General features: G+C 46.5%; 1 protein-coding gene and 2 long non-coding RNA genes across 4 annotated transcripts in view; 1 reads left to right on the top strand and 2 right to left on the bottom strand.

The window, feature by feature from the left end:
- Nucleotides 1–19,417, bottom strand: part of nsfa (N-ethylmaleimide-sensitive factor a) — a 37,071-nt gene extending 17,654 nt beyond the window's left edge. Inside the window, exon 1 of the mRNA XM_054750861.2 lies at nucleotides 19,246–19,417. Coding sequence (XP_054606836.1) covers nucleotides 19,246–19,257 — 12 coding nt within the window. The 5' untranslated portion in view covers nucleotides 19,258–19,417. The remainder of the gene's footprint in view (nucleotides 1–19,245) is intronic.
- Nucleotides 4,463–5,759, top strand: LOC139062224 (uncharacterized). 2 transcript variants are annotated; one of them, XR_011515826.1, is made up of 4 exons: nucleotides 4,463–4,546; nucleotides 4,909–4,999; nucleotides 5,140–5,320; nucleotides 5,656–5,759. It is a non-coding gene; the product is annotated as an uncharacterized lncRNA (long non-coding RNA). The 2 variants fall into 2 exon arrangements; XR_011515825.1 differs by lacking the exon at nucleotides 4,463–4,546 and having other exon boundaries at nucleotides 4,880–4,999.
- LOC139062223 (uncharacterized) lies at nucleotides 6,079–6,714 on the bottom strand. Its single transcript, XR_011515824.1, has 2 exons — nucleotides 6,577–6,714; nucleotides 6,079–6,228 (listed from the first exon to the last, which is right to left on the bottom strand). It is a non-coding gene; the product is annotated as an uncharacterized lncRNA (long non-coding RNA).
- Nucleotides 19,418–19,704: the final 287 nt, after the last annotated feature.

Genomic DNA, 19,704 nt, shown 5'->3' with positions numbered 1-19,704 from the left:
AGTGGCGTAATCACCAGATGGTCAGACATCAACAAGGAGGTTTTGGGTCTAATGGTGAGCACTTAAAAGACACGTTTATCACTTATTTTGATTCGGTTTGCTCGTGTTCCTCTGTGGTCTCTGGAAGTCGTTAGTTTCAGCTCCATTTGGATTATTTTACCAGGTTTAACAGACAACGCAGAACAAACATCACACCTTCTCCTTTTTACAAACATTAAGCGTCTCTGTAGAACAAGCAGGTCTGCAGAGCAATTCCAGTTCTCAAACCTGAAGGTGTAACCATGGTAACCCCGATAGGTTTTGTGTTAAAGAAGGAGCTTTGCTGTTAAAGCGGTCACCCTGACCTTTAAACTCCTGACTGGTGGGTGTTTATGGTTTCTGATGGGATTCAGGATCATCACAGACAAGGAGGTCTCTCAGACATCTCAGCCTAAGAAGTGGTAACTTCTAGTACAGTAGAGGAAGTCTCAGATGCCTCAGCCTAAGAAGTGGTAACTTCTAGTACAGTAGAGGAAGTCTCAGATGCCTCTCCCTAAGAAGTGGTAACTTCTAGTATAGTAGAGGAAGTCTCTCAGATTCCTCCGCCTAAGAAGTGGTAACTTCTAGTATAGTAGAGGAAGTCTCTCAGACCTCTCAGCCTAAGAAGTGGTAACTTCTAGTATAGTAGAGGAAGTCTCTCAGACGTCTCAGCCTAAGAAGTGGTAACTTCTAGTATAGTAGAGGAAGTCTCTCAGACGTCTCAGCCTAAGAAGTGGTAACTTCTAGTATAGTAGAGGAAGTCTCTCAGACGTCTCAGCCTAAGAAGTGGTAACTTCTAGTATAGTAGAGGAAGTCGCTCAGACGTCTCAGCCTAAGAAGTGGTAACTTCTAGTATAGTAGAGGAAGTCGCTCAGACGTCTCAGCCTAAGAAGTGGTAACTTCTAGTATAGTAGAGGAAGTCTCTCAGATGCCTCAGCCTAAGAAGTGGTAACTTCTAGTATAGTAGAGGAAGTCTCTCAGACGTCTCAGCCTAAGAAGTGGTAACTTCTAGTATAGTAGAGGAAGTCTCTCAGACATCTCAGCCTAAGAAGTGGTAACTTCTAGTATAGTAGAGGAAGTCTCTCAGACATCTCAGCCTAAGATGTGGTAACTTCTAGTATAGTAGAGGAAGTCTCAGATGCCTCAGCCTAAGAAGTGGTAACTTCTAGTATAGTAGAGGAAGTCTCTCAGATGCCTCAGCCTAAGAAGTGGTAACTTCTAGTATAGTAGAGGAAGTCTCTCAGACGTCTCAGCCTAAGAAGTGGTAACTTCTAGTATAGTAGAGGAAGTCTCTCAGACGTCTCAGCCTAAGAAGTGGTAACTTCTAGTATAGTAGAGGAAGTCTCTCAGACATCTCAGCCTAAGATGTGGTAACTTCTAGTATAGTAGAGGAAGTCTCAGATGCCTCAGCCTAAGAAGTGGTAACTTCTAGTATAGTAGAGGAAGTCTCTCAGATTCCTCAGCCTAAGAAGTGGTAACTTCTAGTATAGTAGAGGAAGTCTCTCAGACGTTTCAGCCTAAGAAGTGGTAAGTTCTAGTATAGTAGAGGAAGTCTCTCAGATGCCTCCACCTAAGAAGTGGTAACTTCTAGTACAGTAGAGGAAGTCTCAGATGCCTCAGCCTAAGAAGTGGTAACTTCTAGTATAGTAGAGGAAGTCTCAGATGCCTCAGCCTAAGAAGTGGTAACTTCTAGTATAGTAGAGGAAGTCTCTCAGATTCCTCAGCCTAAGAAGTGGTAACTTCTAGTATAGTAGAGGAAGTCTCTCAGACGTCTCAGCCTAAGAAGTGGTAACTTCTAGTATAGTAGAGGAAGTCTCTCAGACATCTCAGCCTAAGATGTGGTAACTTCTAGTATAGTAGAGGAAGTCTCTCAGACATCTCAGCCTAAGATGTGGTAACTTCTAGTATAGTAGAGGAAGTCTCTCAGACATCTCAGCCTAAGATGTGGTAACTTCTAGTATAGTAGAGGAAGTCTCTCAGACGTCTCAGCCTACGAAGTGGTAACTTCTAGTATAGTAGAGGAAGTCTCTCAGCCATCTCAGTCTAAGATGTGGTAACTTCTAGTATAGTAGAGGAAGTCTCTCAGATGCCTCCACCTAAGAAGTGGTAACTTCTAGTATAGTAGAGGAAGTCTCTCAGACATCTCAGCCTAAGATGTGGTAACTTCTAGTATAGTAGAGGAAGTCTCTCAGACATCTCAGCCTAAGATGTGGTAACTTCTAGTATAGTAGAGGAAGTCTCTCAGACATCTCAGCCTAAGATGTGGTAACTTCTAGTATAGTAGAGGAAGTCTCTCAGACATCTCAGCCTAAGATGTGGTAACTTCTAGTATAGTAGAGGAAGTCTCTCAGACATCTCAGCCTAAGATGTGGTAACTTCTAGTATAGTAGAGGAAGTCTCTCAGACGTCTCAGCCTACGAAGTGGTAACTTCTAGTATAGTAGAGGAAGTCTCTCAGACATCTCAGTCTAAGATGTGGTAACTTCTAGTATAGTAGAGGAAGTCTCTCAGATGCCTCCACCTAAGAAGTGGTAACTTCTAGTATAGTAGAGGAAGTTAGGATTTAAAAAGCAGCCCTCTTGAAACTCACTTCCACTCACAAAGCATATAAACGGGGTTCACTCACCCCAGATGGGTCATGCCTGTTTCTGGACTAAGTACTACCTCTGTCAGTGCGCCCCAGGGCAGCTGTGGCTACATCGTAGCTCATCACCATCAGTGTATGAATGTGTGTGTGAATGGATGAATGATACACTGTAGTGTAAAGCGCTTTGGAGTCCTTCCTCTGAGAGGCGCTATACAAGTGCGGGTCATTTATCATTTATCGTTTACTAAAATGGACCTTCTATTTTTTTAAACATCCTCAGAAATCTCTAAAAATAATATCTACATAAATCAATAATTCACTCGCTCCCATTGGGAAGCCAGCTGGCCTAAATTTCACCAACATGTTTTTCTAATAAATGCTGTGGAGATGAGATTCTGACCTCAGCATCCAGCAGCAGGAGAGTGATGTAACATTTAACGGTCCTTTTGTTTGTTGTGGCAGCCCATAATAACCAGCTAAAGTAAGTCTGCCAAAGCTGCAGCCTCTGGAGGAATTTAAAATCGTCCTGCATCCTGGGGATCACGGCTAAATCCCTGATCGTTCTAGACCAGAGCAGAGATCTAACAAGTCATCCTCGGCTTTGTGCTCAGAAAGTCACAAAAAGCCTGAGTTTTGGGCCCAGAAACACCAACTCTGTGAAACGGTGCAGCTCAGGTAACAATCTTCTGTTAATTTGCTGAGAAGTAAAAACAGATGAATCCTAAAATGTCAGCAGGAAGAAAATGGTAGAATAAAAAAGACAAAAACTGCAGTACTGATGTACGGCACTCATCACATTCACTCTCATCATCTGGCCACAAGAGAGAAAGAGCTACAAAAGCTCCGGTCTCAGGTCTTGGGGTGGCCAGACTATTTACAGGGGGGCCCGTGCCTCCCCAGGCCCCCCCTCTAGACCCACCCCTGCTACAACCCCCCCAAGGCACTTCTCAACACATTCAGTCATTCAATTATCCACTGAACTCAAGGATATAAGGATCTTCATAGTAGCTGCAGCTATGCTGGGACACTGATAGAGTAGTTCACATGTGTCAGACACAAGGCCCGCGGGCAAGATGTGGCCCGCCACTTCATTTTATGTGGCCCGCAAGAGCTCCAAGTGTCTTAAAATAGGTCTATGCCGCTAGTGTGCATTGGCTATAAACTGCATTTCCCATCATGCATAGCGATGGTGTTAGTAGTGCAGTGACAGTATTTCTCCACTAGGTCGCAGCGTATCCACATTTGTGTTTAAAGAGCAAGTAACGTCTAAATTAACTTTTTTTTGCTGATGAACTGTATAAATGAGTGTCTAATAGTGTTTTAAATGTGTGCATTCTTTATTTTAGCATTTTGGTGCATTTTCTTTAAAAATTAAAAATTCTGTCTAAAAACCACAGTAATGCGCCACCTTCAGCTGAAAACATAGAATTTGAGTCATTTTGAATAAATTTTAGCCAATGGCTAAAGAGTAAAGTACTACGTAAACCAGTAGAGTACTACGTAGCAGCTCCGTGCCAAAGTTATAAAAGCAACGAGCGTCTCGGCCACGCCCTGTGGCGAGTGGGAGTTGGATTTGCAAGCGAGTGTAGGAGGTCAGCGGTAGTTCAGCATTAGCATATAGCATTAGCATATCCTAGTCTTTAGCATATCTTTTAGTGTTATAAATACTTATTTAGTGTTAGCTTGGCTGTTGTATATTATAGTTTAGTTAGTGTTTGGCTGTTAGTGTAATTGGGAAAGTATTTCGGGTTTAGTGTTCCATATCGTCTTAGTATTGGTGAGTAGGTGTAGTGTAGTATGGTTGCGGTGACTCTGTGGGCATTTTACCCGCGATTCTGCACGTCTCCGTTTGAAGAGAGAGGCTGTGCCCACCGTGGCTCTTCCGCGATTTAGATGCAGCCCACCGACTCTGCTCCCCCACCACGGCGGGCTCCAGTCTGAGGTGAGTAAGCTAAGTAAACGTTTTAACATCTTCTAAAGACAATTCCCTACCTAAATGCAAAGTCTGAGAGACGTGGTTCACTTCCTTTAGCTAGTCAGTCGGCAATTCTGCAACAGTGACTCTAACTGACGCAGCACTTGTTGACAGCATTACAGCGTGAAATCCAGCTTGTGACCCGGTTCTGTGAGGAATTCTGTTCAGGAGGTCGCATTTCAGGCTCTCCACATCATATGTGACTGACTTTTACGTTATAACAACGATCACACACTAGGAATGTTATAAAGCGCCTATATAGGAGATTCTTTTGTATATTATCTGACTATAAACTCTCAACAACAATGTGCTTCTATTTTTTTTTTCAGGCTAAATCTACCCAAGACACTGGCTGTCAGACTGATTTAGCTGCATGAATGTACTTGTCCAGGCTGATGTGAAACCTTCCCTGTAGCAAAGGTGAATTATTTTTAATAATCTTCTATGCAAACATTTTATTATCACCTTCTAGTTTTAATTTGTTTTACAGATTATTTTTACACGTGATTTTATGCTCTTTTAAACATTTATAAATGTGCTGCTTCTTTGTTTTTACATAGCCAGCCAGAATGGAGTTCACAGCCGCAGTGTGTCTGGTGACCCACGGGGACCATGATGAAAATTCATCTTCCAGAAGGTCCCAGAGCGTCCAGACCCCCTGAAAAGACCAAGGTGTGAGGTGTCTGCTGTTGATTCCAGCTTCCACCTCAGTGACAGTGCAAGCTCAGTGAACTGTTCAAGGTAAAAAAAAAATTAAAACATTTCTGAATTTTTAAGATATTAACAATTAAATAAGTATGTGATTACATCATGACGGAGGCTACTGATTCTGCCCGTGACACTTGGTGGTGACGTGTAAGCTGATTCTCCTGGAAAATAACTTTTACATTAAATATTTTGTTTTTGCTATCAAAAGTAAATTAACTAATAACCTGCATTATTGCAGGACATTCAGCAAAATATGGACTCTACACCATGAGGCATGCACACATTAATATTCTATAAGAGCACATAAGGTGAGCAACACCACATATTGTACACTGTCCTGAATTTGTTTTCTTTCTGCATCTCATTAGCCTGGCTGATCACCTGATAACTCCTGTCATCTGGTTGTGACAGCATGAGGATGTCCTCACACACCTGTAACCTATCAGCTCATCTGGCAGAATAGAGAGAGAAGAGACAACACCACATCTCCTGTTCCTGGAAAGCCTTCAGCCATCCTTCGATGACTGAGAACCTCCATCAGCTCTGTCTCCTGTCTGCCTACAATTATTATAATAAATATTGTGTTTGACAAGTTTTTTGTGCTGCCAAATATCTCATTTAGATTCCAGTTTTGATATTTTAATGGATATTTATAAATTACATTGAATATCACATTTTTGTTGCATGTTTAACTAGCTATTGTGATTAATTAAACTAGCACCTCACTGTTAAAAGCTCGTTCTAATTTCAAGCATGTTTAAGTATTTATGGACATGAACAAAAACAGGAAATATATAAATTGAGATTTATTTAATTAATATAACAAATAAGGGGGAAAGAGTCATTGAAAGGCACATTCTTCTGGAAGTTCCTGATCCTGAGGACACCAGCAGAGGAGACCAGCTGCAGACACCAGAGACCAGCTGCAGACACCAGAGGACCTAGAACCGAGAGAGCAGCTGTTATCAGTAAATAAATAAAGAAATCAGGGCAGTTTTAGTGGGCTGAACACATTACAGAATAATTTTCTCATGGGGTATTTTCATAACTTTATATGCAGCAGACTGTACCTTGAGCCCAGGGCTACCGGAGAGCTATCCAGCATGTTTCAGTGGATTTTCCTGCTTTAACAGGTTAGATTAGCTGTTAAGCAGCTCAGCTATTTGTTGCTGATTAAAACCAGGTGTGCTGAAGCAGATAAACCTCTAAAACATGCTGAATACTAGCTTTTTGGGGCCGTGGAGACAAACCCTGCAGCTAATCCAATGCTATGGCTAACGGCTACTTACCTTTCAGAGGTGATTCTGTTGGGTCGGTTCTGGGAGTTTCAGGCAACTCACAAGCTCAAAACAATAAGACTCAGGTCCGCTTGTCTCCTCCAAATAGACTTGGTCCCTTTCTTCTCGAGTGTCTGTAAGGAGGGGGAGAAACGTCCTCCACTTCTATCAACTGCTCAGAGTGAAGGGAGCTAGCTTCGTCTAGTTAGCCATCGTCTTCGTCACTGCCGCGGCTCCGCCCTCTCGATCCTCCAGGCAACGCCTACTAATGTTGCATTTTTTAAAATTGATACGTGGGTGGAGAAGGACTCCGAGGCTCAATTGACCCGCTCTTTAATTAATGTAACAAGAGAAAATAAACGTCCACAAATGATCCCAAAATGTCCAGGAAGAGAAGGATCGATGCAGAAGGAAGGTGTTTCAACAAAGGAGGCACATGTTGATGCTTCAAGGAGAAAAACCAGTATGTCTTTACAGTCAATAGCATCCATGCTACTAGCATCCATGCTACTAGCATCAGCGTCTGCAGTGTTACCGCCTCTGCCTCAGACAAACTGAGAACACTCCTCTTACTCAGCGAGTTTACTTAGAAAATAGCCGACTTTGAAGCCCAGAAATGGATTTTAACGGCTCAGTTATCTGCTGCTGACGAAGAAAGCTCACCGACCGACTTCCAGGCTGAGATGATTTAGCTCCAGCCAGTCTGACTCTAGCTGCTGTGGTTTTTATCTCTCCTCCCCAACACTCTGACCCACAGCGTGGTCCAGATGTTCTCCATGTTCAGCAGCTCTAACCTGTGTGAGCACCTGTTGTCTGTGATGAAGACGAACAGAACAACTCAGCTCTTCCTCAGCTCAGAGGCCAACCTGATAGGTAATTTGATTTTATCCCATATTACCTTAAAGGACGACACACCCGTAGAGAGAGAGAGAGAGTAAATTGATTATTTGTAATGTCCATGGCTCAACATGCGAGAAGCTGGACGCAACCAGCCTCAGCCCCCACTCAGCTCCAGCCAGCCTTCAGCTCACCAGCTCTGTATACCTGCATTCTCCACTTATCCGTTAGATAATATTTAACCTCCATAACCCTGGACCCTAAAATAAACACACATCACGAAAAGGAGACATTTTACACTGAATTAACCAAATGAGGGGGAGATCACCGAAATGACACATAACTCTCTCCAGAGCTAGATGCCAGGCGACTCCCCCGTCCTCAGAGTGTCCAGTGGCTTTATTCAAGCAAAGGGTGGAGAAGGCGGGCCTTCTCAGGTTACAGAGGTACAGAGTTTTCTCAATCAACATCCTTGCTCAACTTTTTCATGAACAGCCAACTCAGAGATTCATGATGTGTAATGGGCATCTTTTAGGCCTCAAAAAGGTACATTTATAAAAATACCCAACAAACCCCACAGGTGCAGGTGTGTGGCTGGAACAGGTGAGCATCACAGGAAATCAGAGTGGAGCACACTGGGCTGGTTTTATGGACTTTTTCTGCTCCGAATCATGAAAGTTAATAGGTGAGATGTTGCATGTGGAGAGTTACTATTTTTTCTTTATGTTGTTGGCCAGTGAAAACTACCACTGATGAGTTATTTATTTAAAATCGACTTGCTCGTCGTGTGTAAGTTGGTTATTCCACATTCAGTGTTGCTGCAACAATAAGTTAAAGAAAAAGGTTCAGCCGTACAGATCTGTAGATGAAGGAATGGGTTTGGCCCGCGACTCTGTCCCAGTTTTTCATCTCGGCCCGGTGTGAATTTGAGTTCGACATGCCTGGAGTAGTTGGTAGCATCGTCCACCGGCTCTAGACCTCTCTGGACCTTCTGGGATTCTCCAGATCTCAAAGGTGGCAAGTCCACCTCTGATCCCCGCTTCTCTTTGACCCGGCATTCGAACTCTTTGACTTGTGTGGGAAAATCCCAGGAATAAGGAGGGGAGGGGTCAAACTTAAGGTCTCCTTCTACGCTGATGATCTGTTGCTGTTTGTCGGGCCCTGCCAGAACTAGTCCTGGAAGGTTTCTGGTTATAAACTCAACTGAGCAAAAGGTGACGTTCTGATCAGTAATCAGCAAAAGCAAACTCTTCCTCCATCTTCTGGTATCTAGTACCTGGGCATCGGTATTTCACAGACTGTGACCTCACTGTATGACAACAAGTATGGTGATGCCAAGGTTAAGGACGACTAGCAAAATTGGGATAAACTACACCAAATACGTCTAGATACGTTTGCAGTAATAATGTAGATGGTGGCTTCCCTCTTAAACAAGGATAATGCTACCAATGCGCTGTCAACAATACGGTCAACAAATAAACATGAACGCAGCTACTACATGACAGTAAAGATCCAAAACTGTAGAAACAGAAATGAAGACCAGGCTTTCACGTTTTTCTGCCTCCTGCATCCTGATTAACTCTCCTTTCCACCGGACATGAAAGCTTCACGATAGGACAGTGAAGTAGCCTAGAACTCTAGACCGTCTGTTACCGAAGCAAAATGATTTTGCTCTGCATTTTGGTCTAGCCACGCTCCACTGGGACCACCGCAGCCCCGGTTAAGCCGGGCGTACACTGTGCGACTTTTTCACTTTTTTGAGCCGATTTTCCAGTCGTGCGAGAAGCCACGACATCGGGGCGAGTTTTGCGCCGAGCGGTCGTGTAGTGTACAGGGGGTTACGAGAGGCGATTAACACCACGTGACCAGCCGCCGATCAGCAGTCGTGAGGTCACACGGACTTCTGGCGTGTTTAATATTTCGCTCATCCCTCGTGAGGGTATCGCACTGTTGAAGCGGCGCTGCGAGCAGCTACGATCCAAAAAAATATCAGAACCGCTCACGGCGCATGCGCAATCCTGCATCAACGCCGGTCCGCTCGCTATTTCCCTAATAACACACGGTGGTCGTTTTTGTTTCTACACGTTTTTTTTACTCACAAAGATTGTCAAGAAAGCGTGTTTGTCGTGTTCATGTCAAACTAAACTGATCACAAAACACAGATTTACTTTCTTTATTTCGTTTTCCTCATCCAACCCCCATAAATCCCTGTGTGTCCTCCTGCAGCACTCCCGAAGGACAACAGGCAAACAAGACAAAAAACTCTGACGTGTTGAGTAAAAACTGCTATTTTTAGCACATTTTTAGGGCCGACGTGTTGCTACCAGACGTACAGTGTGAGCAGTCAGGTCGCATGCGAGAACTGGGTCGTGCAGTGTGAGCGCATGACTCGTGAGATCTGCTCTGCGAGGAAGTCGTACAGTTTGAGCTGAAGCTGAACGCTGCGAGTGAAAAAGTCGCACAGTGTACGCCCGGCTTTACTCTAGTGCCTGGCCAGTCACAGAGCTCTATCTGTTGGGTGGGCCAATCACAGCACCCTGATTGGGTTTTATTTTGCTGCAGGACGTTGATTAATGGATGTTAATGAGCTTAGGTTTCTGTCCAGTCAGACGCTGACGCCAGAATGATGTCATAGTCCCGTCTTTACATCTGTGTCCCTCCACACCCAGCACTCAGTTTGAGCCAAAACAACAAACGTGAAGACGAGGACGGCTGCTCACTCTGAAGGTATGTTGATTATTGCATACCTTGAAAAAATAAGGACCTTGTGGGCGCCAGCAGAGGCCAGAAGAGAGAGTCTGAGATAGAAGAGAGCTAGTCTGGTGGGGACAGATGGGTGAATTCCAGCTGTGTGCATGTGAATGAATGAATTTGCTCCTGCAGTAGCATAAATAACCCCCTGAAGAGCTGCCTCTGCATGCAGGCCAGAGTCAGCTTCCACTGGATTCAAAAGACGCTAATTTAACTTTAAAAATCTGTTTTCCAGGAGCTGGAATCAGCACCTCCAAGTCTGAGACCACGGTTCTTGACTGGAAAAGGGCGGCTTGCCACCTCCAGGTCAGGAGAGAGGTCCTGTCTCAAGTGGAGGAGTTCAGGTATCTCGGGGTCTTGTTCACGAGTGAGGGAAGGAGGGAGCGGGAGATCGACGGGCGGATTGGTGCTGCGTCTGCAGTGATGCGGGCATCTGTTGTGGTGAAGAAGGAGCTGAGCCGGAAAGCAAGGCTCTCGATTTACCGGTCAATCTACCGCCCAGTCCTCACCTGTGGTCATGAGCTCTGGGTAGTGACTGAAAGAACAAGATGGCGGACACAAGAGAGCAAAGTGAGCTTTCTCCACGAGGTGGCCGGGCTCAGCCTTAGGGATAGGGTGAGGAGCTCAGACATTCGGGAGAGACTGGGAGTGGAGCCGCTGCTCCTCCATTTTGAGAGGAGTCAGTTGAGGTGGTTTGAGCATCTTGTTAGGATGCCTCCTGAACGCCTCCCCAGGGAGGTGTTTAAGGCACGTCCTGCCAGCAGGAGGCCCGCTGGACGACCCAGGACACGTTGGAGAGGTTACATCTCCGATCTGGCCCGGGACCGCCTTGGGGTCCTGCCGGAGGAGCTGGTGGAGGTGGCCGGGGAGAGGACGGTCTGGAGCTCCCTAGTTGAGATGCTGCCCCCCCGACCCGGACCCGGATAGGAGGAAGAAGACGAGAGTGTTCCATCTCCTTAAGCCGGGCGTACACTGTGCGACTTTTTCACTTTTTTGAGCCGATTTTCCACTCGTGTGAGAATCCACAAGATCGGGGCGAGTTTTGCGCCGAGCGGTCGTGTAGTGTACAGGGGGTTAGGAGAGGCGATTAACACCACGTGACCAGCTACCCATCAGCAATCGTGAGCTCACACGGACTTCTGGCGTGTTTGATATTTCGCTCGTCCCTCGTGAGGGTATCACACTGTTGAAGCGGCGCTGCGAGCAGCTGCCACCCAAAAACCGCTCACGGCGCTTGCGCAATCCTGCATCAACACCGCTCGCCCACTATTTCCCTAATAACACACGCTGTTCGTTTTTCTTTCTACAAGTTTTTTTACTCACAAAGATTGTCAAGAAAGCGTGTTTGTCGTGTTCATGTCAAATTAAACTGATCACAAAACACAGATTTACTTTCTTTATTTCGTTTTCCTCATCCAACCCCCGTAAATCCCTGTGTGTCCTCCTGCAGCACTCCCGAAGGACAACAGGCAAAACAAGACCAAAAAGTCCAACGTGTTGCTACCAGACGTACAGTGTGAGTACATGACTCGTGAGATCTGCCCTGCGAGGAAGCTGTACAGTTTGAGCTGAAGCTGTGTGCTAGGAGTGAAAAAGTCACACAGTGTCCGCCCGGCTTTAAAGCTCTCATTTAGTTGAACCTGAAGGAGCTGGAGAGGAACGGATCACAGACAGCTGTGTTGAGCTGGTGACATCACAGTGACATCACACTCAAACAGACCTGAGGCGATAATCGCTGCTGAAGGTGCATCAGTGTTACTTTACAGATGTGTGAGTTCTCCATTTTCATATTTATATTTAATTAGTAAAATGTAATATTTTACTGCGGTTCAGAGATGTTGTGACGGGATTCTACCTCGTTGCTGTGCATCATGGGTAATGTTTTAACCCGAATAAAACGAGTCTCTTCTCTCTGGGACGACCTGATTCATGCTGTCATCTCCACAAACATAACTGACCTGATTCATGCGGTCATCTCCTTCTGACAGACTTAAGATAATCTTATCAGATAATCCTACCTTTTGTGGTGTGTTAGGAGCCATCTAAGTGCTTGCATGGCTTTTGGGACCATTCTGATCAACTAAGCAAACATATTAAATTTAAAGTCTTGCTTTAATTTTCAGAGGCAAACCAGTGTGCTGCCCATTGAATGTAACGTGTAGCCAATCAGAAAGTGAGGAGATGGAAGCAGGCAGCGGGCTCCTCATCACGTCAGTTATCTTCAAAATCACGTTTTCTCTTGTGAGATTTCCATGTGTTAGATGAGTTGTGGAGTCATTTTTCCTGCACACCACAGAGATGGCCCAGAACCTTGATATCGGTCTTACGCAGCTTTCATGTTAACCAGAGTTACATTTGACACGTCAAAGTCCTGAATGGAAAATCTGCTGTTTGGATCATATTTGATTTTTGGGTCTGAAGGAACAACAACTGGGCAAATATTACATATTTTTCAGGAACGACTTTTTGTCATATTGCTTTAAATGTTCTCTTTCTGTTGACAACCAGTAAACTAAATGCTTTGTAAAACAAAAGAGAAATTATTTGAATCTCCTCCGAAATATTCTATCCTACAAAAACCTCATCCAGTCACGGCAGACGCCTGTTTTATATGACCTGATGATAATCCGTGCATCAAACTCCCCTCTGCACAAAACCCAGCTGAACAGGGCTACCTAGTGTGTGTGTGTGTGTGTGTGTGTGTGTGTGTGTGTGTGTGTGTGTGTGTGTGTGTGTGTGTGTGTGTGTGTGTGTGTGTGTGTGTGTGTGTGTGTGTCTAGCAGAGACTGGATTTCTAAATTTGGCTTCAGCTCAAAGCTCAGAGAGGACTGTGTGCTGCAGAGGCAAGGATTAACCTTTAGGCTCAGCTACTTCCAAACACACACACACACACACACACACTCACACACACACACACACACACACAAGTACAAATTTAAACATACTGATTTGATCCAGAGACTACAGATTGAGGTCGTGGTTAGCTAACGGCTAACGGCTCCTGTTGGGCTGACTTTCATGGTCCACACGTCTTCCATCCTGTTTTCTTGCTAAAACTTGACTGACAACAGTGAATGCACAATGTTTTTCAATCTCAGAAGTCTGAATTTAACCAATTCTTTCATTTAAATGTTTAAATAAGCAGGAGTCGATGTAATTAAACTAACGTGATCCACTTGCTGCAGCCAAGCTTCTGTGAGACCAACCTGAGCGGTCTGATCACCACAAATCAACTCTAAAAGTCTTCTAAGGCAGAGTTATAAATCACAGCTCTACCAGGTCCGTCGGTGGTGCGTGGCTGGCAGCGCTCTCGGTCGCTAGTAAAAGCTTTTAGTGTGCCGTGGACACAGGATGCGCTGCGGCGTGTGGGACAACCAATGCACCAGTAAGTGGTTTGTGTGTACGTCTGAAAGTAGCGTGATGACATGTTTCAAATTGAGGTTGTTGCACTGATGAATGACGCAGCGCTGCGACCCAGCAGTACCAGAACCACTCACACTGAGCAGAACACACATCGGTTCCTTTCATTTATTGTTTTCTCCACAGACAACAACAAGGGTTGTTAAAAAATGTGCTTTCCATGTTTACGGCAGATTAGAAGAATCCCAAAACTTTGTTTGGGTTTCTTTCTTTCGGCTTCCTTCTCCAACCCCCAAAAACCGCTGCGCGTCCTCCTGCGGCGAGCCCAAAGGCCAACACGTAGCAATGACAGCACAAGAGCCTCCAGGTCCTTGAAGGTCCGACGTGTTGCTACCACATGAACCGCGTGAGAACGCGACTCGTGAGCTTTGCTTTGCGAGGAAGTCGTGCAGTTTACGCACGGCAGACGCAACATTCAGATTCTCGTTTTTGTATTCAGGTCCGTGTGTGTGTGTGTGTGTGTGTGTGTGTGTGTGTGTGTGTGTGTGTGTGTGTGTGTGTGTGTGTGTGTGTGTGTGTGTGTGTGTGTGTGTGTGTGTGTGTGTGTGTGTGTGTGTGTGTGTGTGTTACATCAGGGTCATTGTTAGTTTAAAGAGCAACTCACCCTCAAATCAACTTTTTTTCTGATAAACTATATAAAAGCGTGTCTAATCGCGCTGCAGACACGTGTAGTCAGTAGTTTTGCACTTTGGTGCATTTTAGTTACAATTATAATTTTCTGCCTAAAACGGTCAGTGTTGTGCCTCTCGGGTTGCTAGGCAACAGCATTTGTTGCATTTTTCAAACAGGAAGTGGGAGTGGAGTAATACTCTGGTAGGGGGTAACTTGCTCTTTAAAGTCGCCACATTTTCCTGTCAAATCACAAAGTTTGTGTAGACATGAACTTATGAGTTTCAGGTTCCTCGTGTGCGTAACCCAGAACGCAGCAGAGCTACGGTTCAGTCTCAACCCCAGCAGGACATAAAACGATCAGACTGCATCTGTCTGCATCTGTTCAGCACAAGAAGACTCCATCACGCTACTTTTTCATTAATAATGTAATGAACAAATGAATTTACCGCTAGATGAGAGCTGTTCTCAGAAACTTCAGGTGAGATTTAAAGAGAGATGATTTAGAGATCATAAATAATCTTCTTCTTATAGATAATGTTCTTATAAAAGCATTTTCTCTGTTATCCTGCTGCCTCCTTCACCAGCAGCTCTGTATTCATCGTGCTGATGTCCTCTGCCAGCCCTCCTCCGCTCCATCAGACCAGAGAAGAGACCGCTACAGCTTGTGTCCCGTTGAACACACACACACACAGATGAAAACCACTGTTTATTATTGTAATCTGTCTCGTTTCATAATGTTAACAGAAACACTTCAGGGTCCACGCCCGAGTCAGCAACGTCAGATCCATCAGCGGTGGTTTCAGAACAACAAGGAGTAATCGTGTTGTTCTGCAGAAAACTGTTCATGTGAAGGAAGTCAGGAACTTCCTGCTGTTTTATTAAAAAGCTACTCTGTCATGAAACACAAGAGGAAGTGATGAGAAACGTTAAAGCCACCTGTTCTCCTCTCGACGGAGCCGAGAGCCAAACACTCAGCCCATAAGACTCAAGTTTAGCTAGCGTTAGCTCAGCTGTGAAATGGAAAATGACCTAAAATTAAAAATAAACAGGAAATGGTAACAGGATGACACCCGCTGTGGTGTTTGGGTCCCTGAGGGAGTCAGTTTTGGGTTTAGCGACTAGCGAGACGTTCTGCCTGGAGGTCCTGAGAGGACAGGAAGTTCTCCTCCCACCAAAGCACGCTCTCTCGCCTGCTTCTAACGAGATGTGAAGTTTTTAAAAGCTTTCAGCGTTTTCCTCTTGAGACTGGCTTTGTGGTGGTGCTTCATTTTACATGTGTGTGTGTGTGTGTGTGTGGGGGGGGGGGGGTACTCTGAGTCTGTTTGTGTTTTTGACATCTCTGTACGTCGTCCTATCGATCACATGCTTTCATCCACCTCACTCAAATCAGGTTTTCTGGCGTTTATAAATCATCGTGTGAATTTGAGCCCCGGCAGGAAAACCTGGACTGCTGTTCTAAACAGACACGGACAACCGGTCGGTTCCCTTCGGTCAACGAAAGGAAATCCCACAACGGTCTCAGCAATAACTTGAATCTGACTAAAGTAATAATAAATACAAATTCCATGAAGGTGAACCAGTAAAAGTCAGACGTGGCTTTTTATTCGTGCTTCAGCTGAATGATTTAAAAATAAACGGGTGGAACAGGCCAGGACTAAAAAGATGGCACCCCTCGAGAAGACTGGAAATGATGCAGCCAAAGGGGCGTGTTCCTTCAGGCGTGTCCACTAACGAGCATCACGGCGGGCCTGTATAGAGGTAGTCACTGTGGTGTTGGGTGGCGTGGTGTGTACCACACTCAGCATGGACCAGAGGACGTGACGGGAAGAGTGTAGACCAGCATGTTAAAGGTAACAGCTGTGGGACCATCTCCGAGCAGCTAGATGTTCCTGTGGCTACAGCTGCTCGTGTCATTCAGACCTTTCAGATCCACGGGACTGTAGCCCACCTCCCTGGACGTGACCGCAGGAGGAACACTAATGACCAATCACAGACGGATAATCTGAATGGTCACAGAGGAGCCCAGAAAACTTCTAAAGAGATCCGAGGTGAGCTTCGAGCTCGAGGAACATCAGTGTCAGGTGGCGCCATCCGTCGTTGCTTGAGCCAAAGTGGACTACGTGGGAGACGACCAAGGAGGACACCATTGTTGAAAACCAGATGGGAAAATGCCAAACTCCATGCTAACAAGCCACAAAGCTTCTGGGAGAACGTCCTATGGACACCAGACAAAAATGGCACAGCAGCTCTACGTCCACAGACAGAAAACGAAACATATCGAGAGAGGAACACCGTCCTTACTGTGAAACATGGAGGAGGCACTGTTATGTTCTGGGTCGCTTTGCTGCATCAGGCACAGGGTGTCTTGAATCTGTGCAGGGTACGATGAAATCTCAAGACTTTCAAGGGATTCTAGAGAGAAATGTGCTGGCCAGTGTCAGAGAGCTTGGTCTCAGGGGCAGGTCACGGGGTCATGGGTCATGAGACAGGACTAGACCCAAAGCACACGGCTAAAGACACCCACGAACGGCTCAGAGGAGAACATCAGACTGCTCTGAAGTGGCCCTGACCTCAGTCCTATCGAGCATCTTTGGAAGGAGCTGAAACAGGCCGTCTGGAAGACCTGAGACAACTGGAGCTGTTCGCTCATGAGGATTGGGCCAAAATACCTGCTGAGAGGTGCAGAAGTCTCACCGACAGCTACAGGAACCGTTTGATTGCCTCAAAAGGTTGTGCAACAAAATATGAAGTTAGGGTGCCGTCATTTAAGTCCTGGCCTGTTCCACCCGTTTAGTTTTAAATAGTTCAGCTGAAGCAAGACTGGAAATCCTCGCCTGACTTATACTGGTTCAGTTTCATAGAATTTGTATTTATTACTACTTTGGTCAGATACCAGTTATTTCTGAGACCGTTGTGGGATTTCCTTCCGTTGACCGAAGGGAACCGACAGTTTGTCCGTGTCTGTAAAAATTAAATGGGTAGTGGCTCAGATGGAAGAGCTGAGGTTGGTGGTTCAAAGCCTGCACCCACGTGCACCCAGCCACACTTCCATCCCATCCGTCACCTGGGTGGGTGTGTGTGTGTGAGCTGCTGAATGTGAGACTAGAGAGATGAACACATGACAGAGCCTGGATGGTTGTGCTTTAAGAGAGAGGTTCGTACACTCGTCTCATTTCATTTTTAAACGTAATTCTATACAAACGGCGTATCTGAAGGTTTCAGAAGAACTAGATCGTAAAGACTGGGGTGTGACTCCGTAAGCCTGTTCCATCAGGTGTCCATGGTTCCTAAAGAGAACAGAACGTAACCAGCAGATTAAAACTGATAATAAAGAACCTCGCTTCAGAAACCCGAGCGAGAAGACAACCTTCTCCAGGTGCACCTGTCACACCTGAACGAGCACGATGGCTCCTCACACCCATGTTTCCTCATCACATCGCCTGGGTTCTGAAGCCTTAGCCTTCAGAACTGGTAGGTAAGCAGACCTCAGAGCCCTGGTGCCATGCTACAGAGATGAGCATGAAGTCATTTTCAACATGATAGCCACACATCTACATGAAGTGCTTCATTTAAACGCTGTGAGGACACGTCCCTCTTAGGTCCAGCGTCGGATTCATGAATCAGCCATGAACCAATCACTGCTCTCAGCTCGGCGGGGAAAGTGAAGCCGCTCATGCAGGTCGTTTGTTTAAGAGCCAGGTTGTTCAGATAACAGCACCAATCAGGTCTCCAGCCTCAGCCTGAAGTACGTCTCCAGGCATGATCAGCTGTGGGCTGACTTTCCCTTGGTGCGGCTGAGAACTGGCATCCCAGTCCTGGAGCTGTTGGCGCCATGACGGTGCACTCCACCAACGCCGTTAGCTCTCGAGAGGAAACGGCGGCACCTTAAACAACCCAACAGCTGAACGTGGACGCAGGACATGGATATGAGATTGGGTCAAGGTCACGGGACAACAGGGCAGCAGAAGCTCCGAGGCCAGAGCGCAGGGTTGCCAGATCAATCCCAGCCCCTTCCAGGGAATTCTGATGTTGTGTCCTTGGACAAGAAACTTCCTCCAACTTGTCTATGTTGATGGTGGTTAGAGGGGCTGATGAGGCAGACGGGCAGCCTCGCCTCTGTCAGAGCACCCCAGGACGGCTGTGGCTACGAGGTAGTTCATCATCACCAGCAGTGTGAGTGGATGAATTATGTAAAGCAGTTCGGGTGCCTTAAAGGAATCATGTCCATTAAACATGGTGTGTGTGTGTGTGTGTGTGTGTGTGTGTGTGTGTGTGTGTGTGTGTGTGTGTGTGTGTGTGTGTGTGTGTGTGTGTGTGTGTGTGTGTGTGTGTCTGAGAGAGAGAGAGAGAGAGAGAGAGAGAGAGAGTCTTGTTGCAATAAGGTGTCATGATCACCCCGCAAACACACACACACACACACACACACACACACACTTATGTAGGTGCGAAGGCTTCTGTGTGTCCCTCCCTGACCACCGAACCCTGACTTGGGTAACAGTTCGGTTTTCCAGGCTTTCCATTAGGATCAGGAAAAGATTGTCCTTTTGGGAATTCAAACACACCTTATGGCGGCGTTATTATGGGATTTAGAGGCGCGCGCGTGCGTGTGTGTGTGTGTGTTTGCGGGGACAGACTGTACAGGACCGGTCTATGAGCACGCAGTCTGTGGCGCAAACAGCGCTCAGCCGCACCAACACTGCGGCTCGAACCGAGCCGAGCCCGGCCCAAATGTTCCGACCCTGAATCCCAGCGCGGTTGAGCGGATGCTGGCTGCAGGCAGCAGCTGCGGCTCGGACAAGACAAAGCCGGACAACAAGCAGCGACGGCGGCCCAGCAGACACGGAACCAGCGGTCCGCGTCGGGCCAGGGGCGGGAAATGACGTGAAGCCGCCTCTGCTCCGCAGTAACGGTGACTTTCAGGCGTCCGGAAGCTGCTTGCGGCTTCACGGGATATTAGACTCTCCGACATTTTGTCTCACGGTTCCGCCTTTGCTCGTTCATCAGAAACAAACACGCGCACATTTCTTTTCTCACAGCGACCCAAACAATCACCACTCTTACCCGGGCCGCCATCTTCAGGTTCACGGTAGAGCAGGGACGCGGCTCGGCTCGATGATTCACCGGACGAAGGGCGAACGGCTCGACGGCTGCTCGGTTTATAAACTGCGGCGCATCGCGCTCTGATTGGCTGGTCCCAGCGGAAGCTTGCTGACGAGCGAGTCTGTGGTGGTGTTCAGGGGGATTTCACGATCACTTGTTTTCTCGCCAATTGCAGTCACGTGACGTTTGACAGACGGCAGCTGGAAGTGGAACGACTGCAGAAACGCGCGTTTTACCGAGCTGCTGCTGACTCCGACAACAGATCCACCCCGTTACTGATGAGTCAGCGATCATGGGTCTACACCTGAGCTCCAGGCAGCTAAAGGTGAAGGGTCTGAATGTGTCAGCACCGCGGACAGCTCCTCAGCCTCATCCAGTTGTGGCTGAGATCAGCACCATGGACAGCAGCAGCCGCTTGTA

This window comes from Nothobranchius furzeri, chromosome 12 (genome assembly GCF_043380555.1).
Source record: "Nothobranchius furzeri strain GRZ-AD chromosome 12, NfurGRZ-RIMD1, whole genome shotgun sequence".
NCBI classification, from domain to species: Eukaryota; Metazoa; Chordata; class Actinopteri; order Cyprinodontiformes; family Nothobranchiidae; genus Nothobranchius; species Nothobranchius furzeri.
This window is presented reverse-complemented; position numbering and strand designations above follow the sequence as displayed.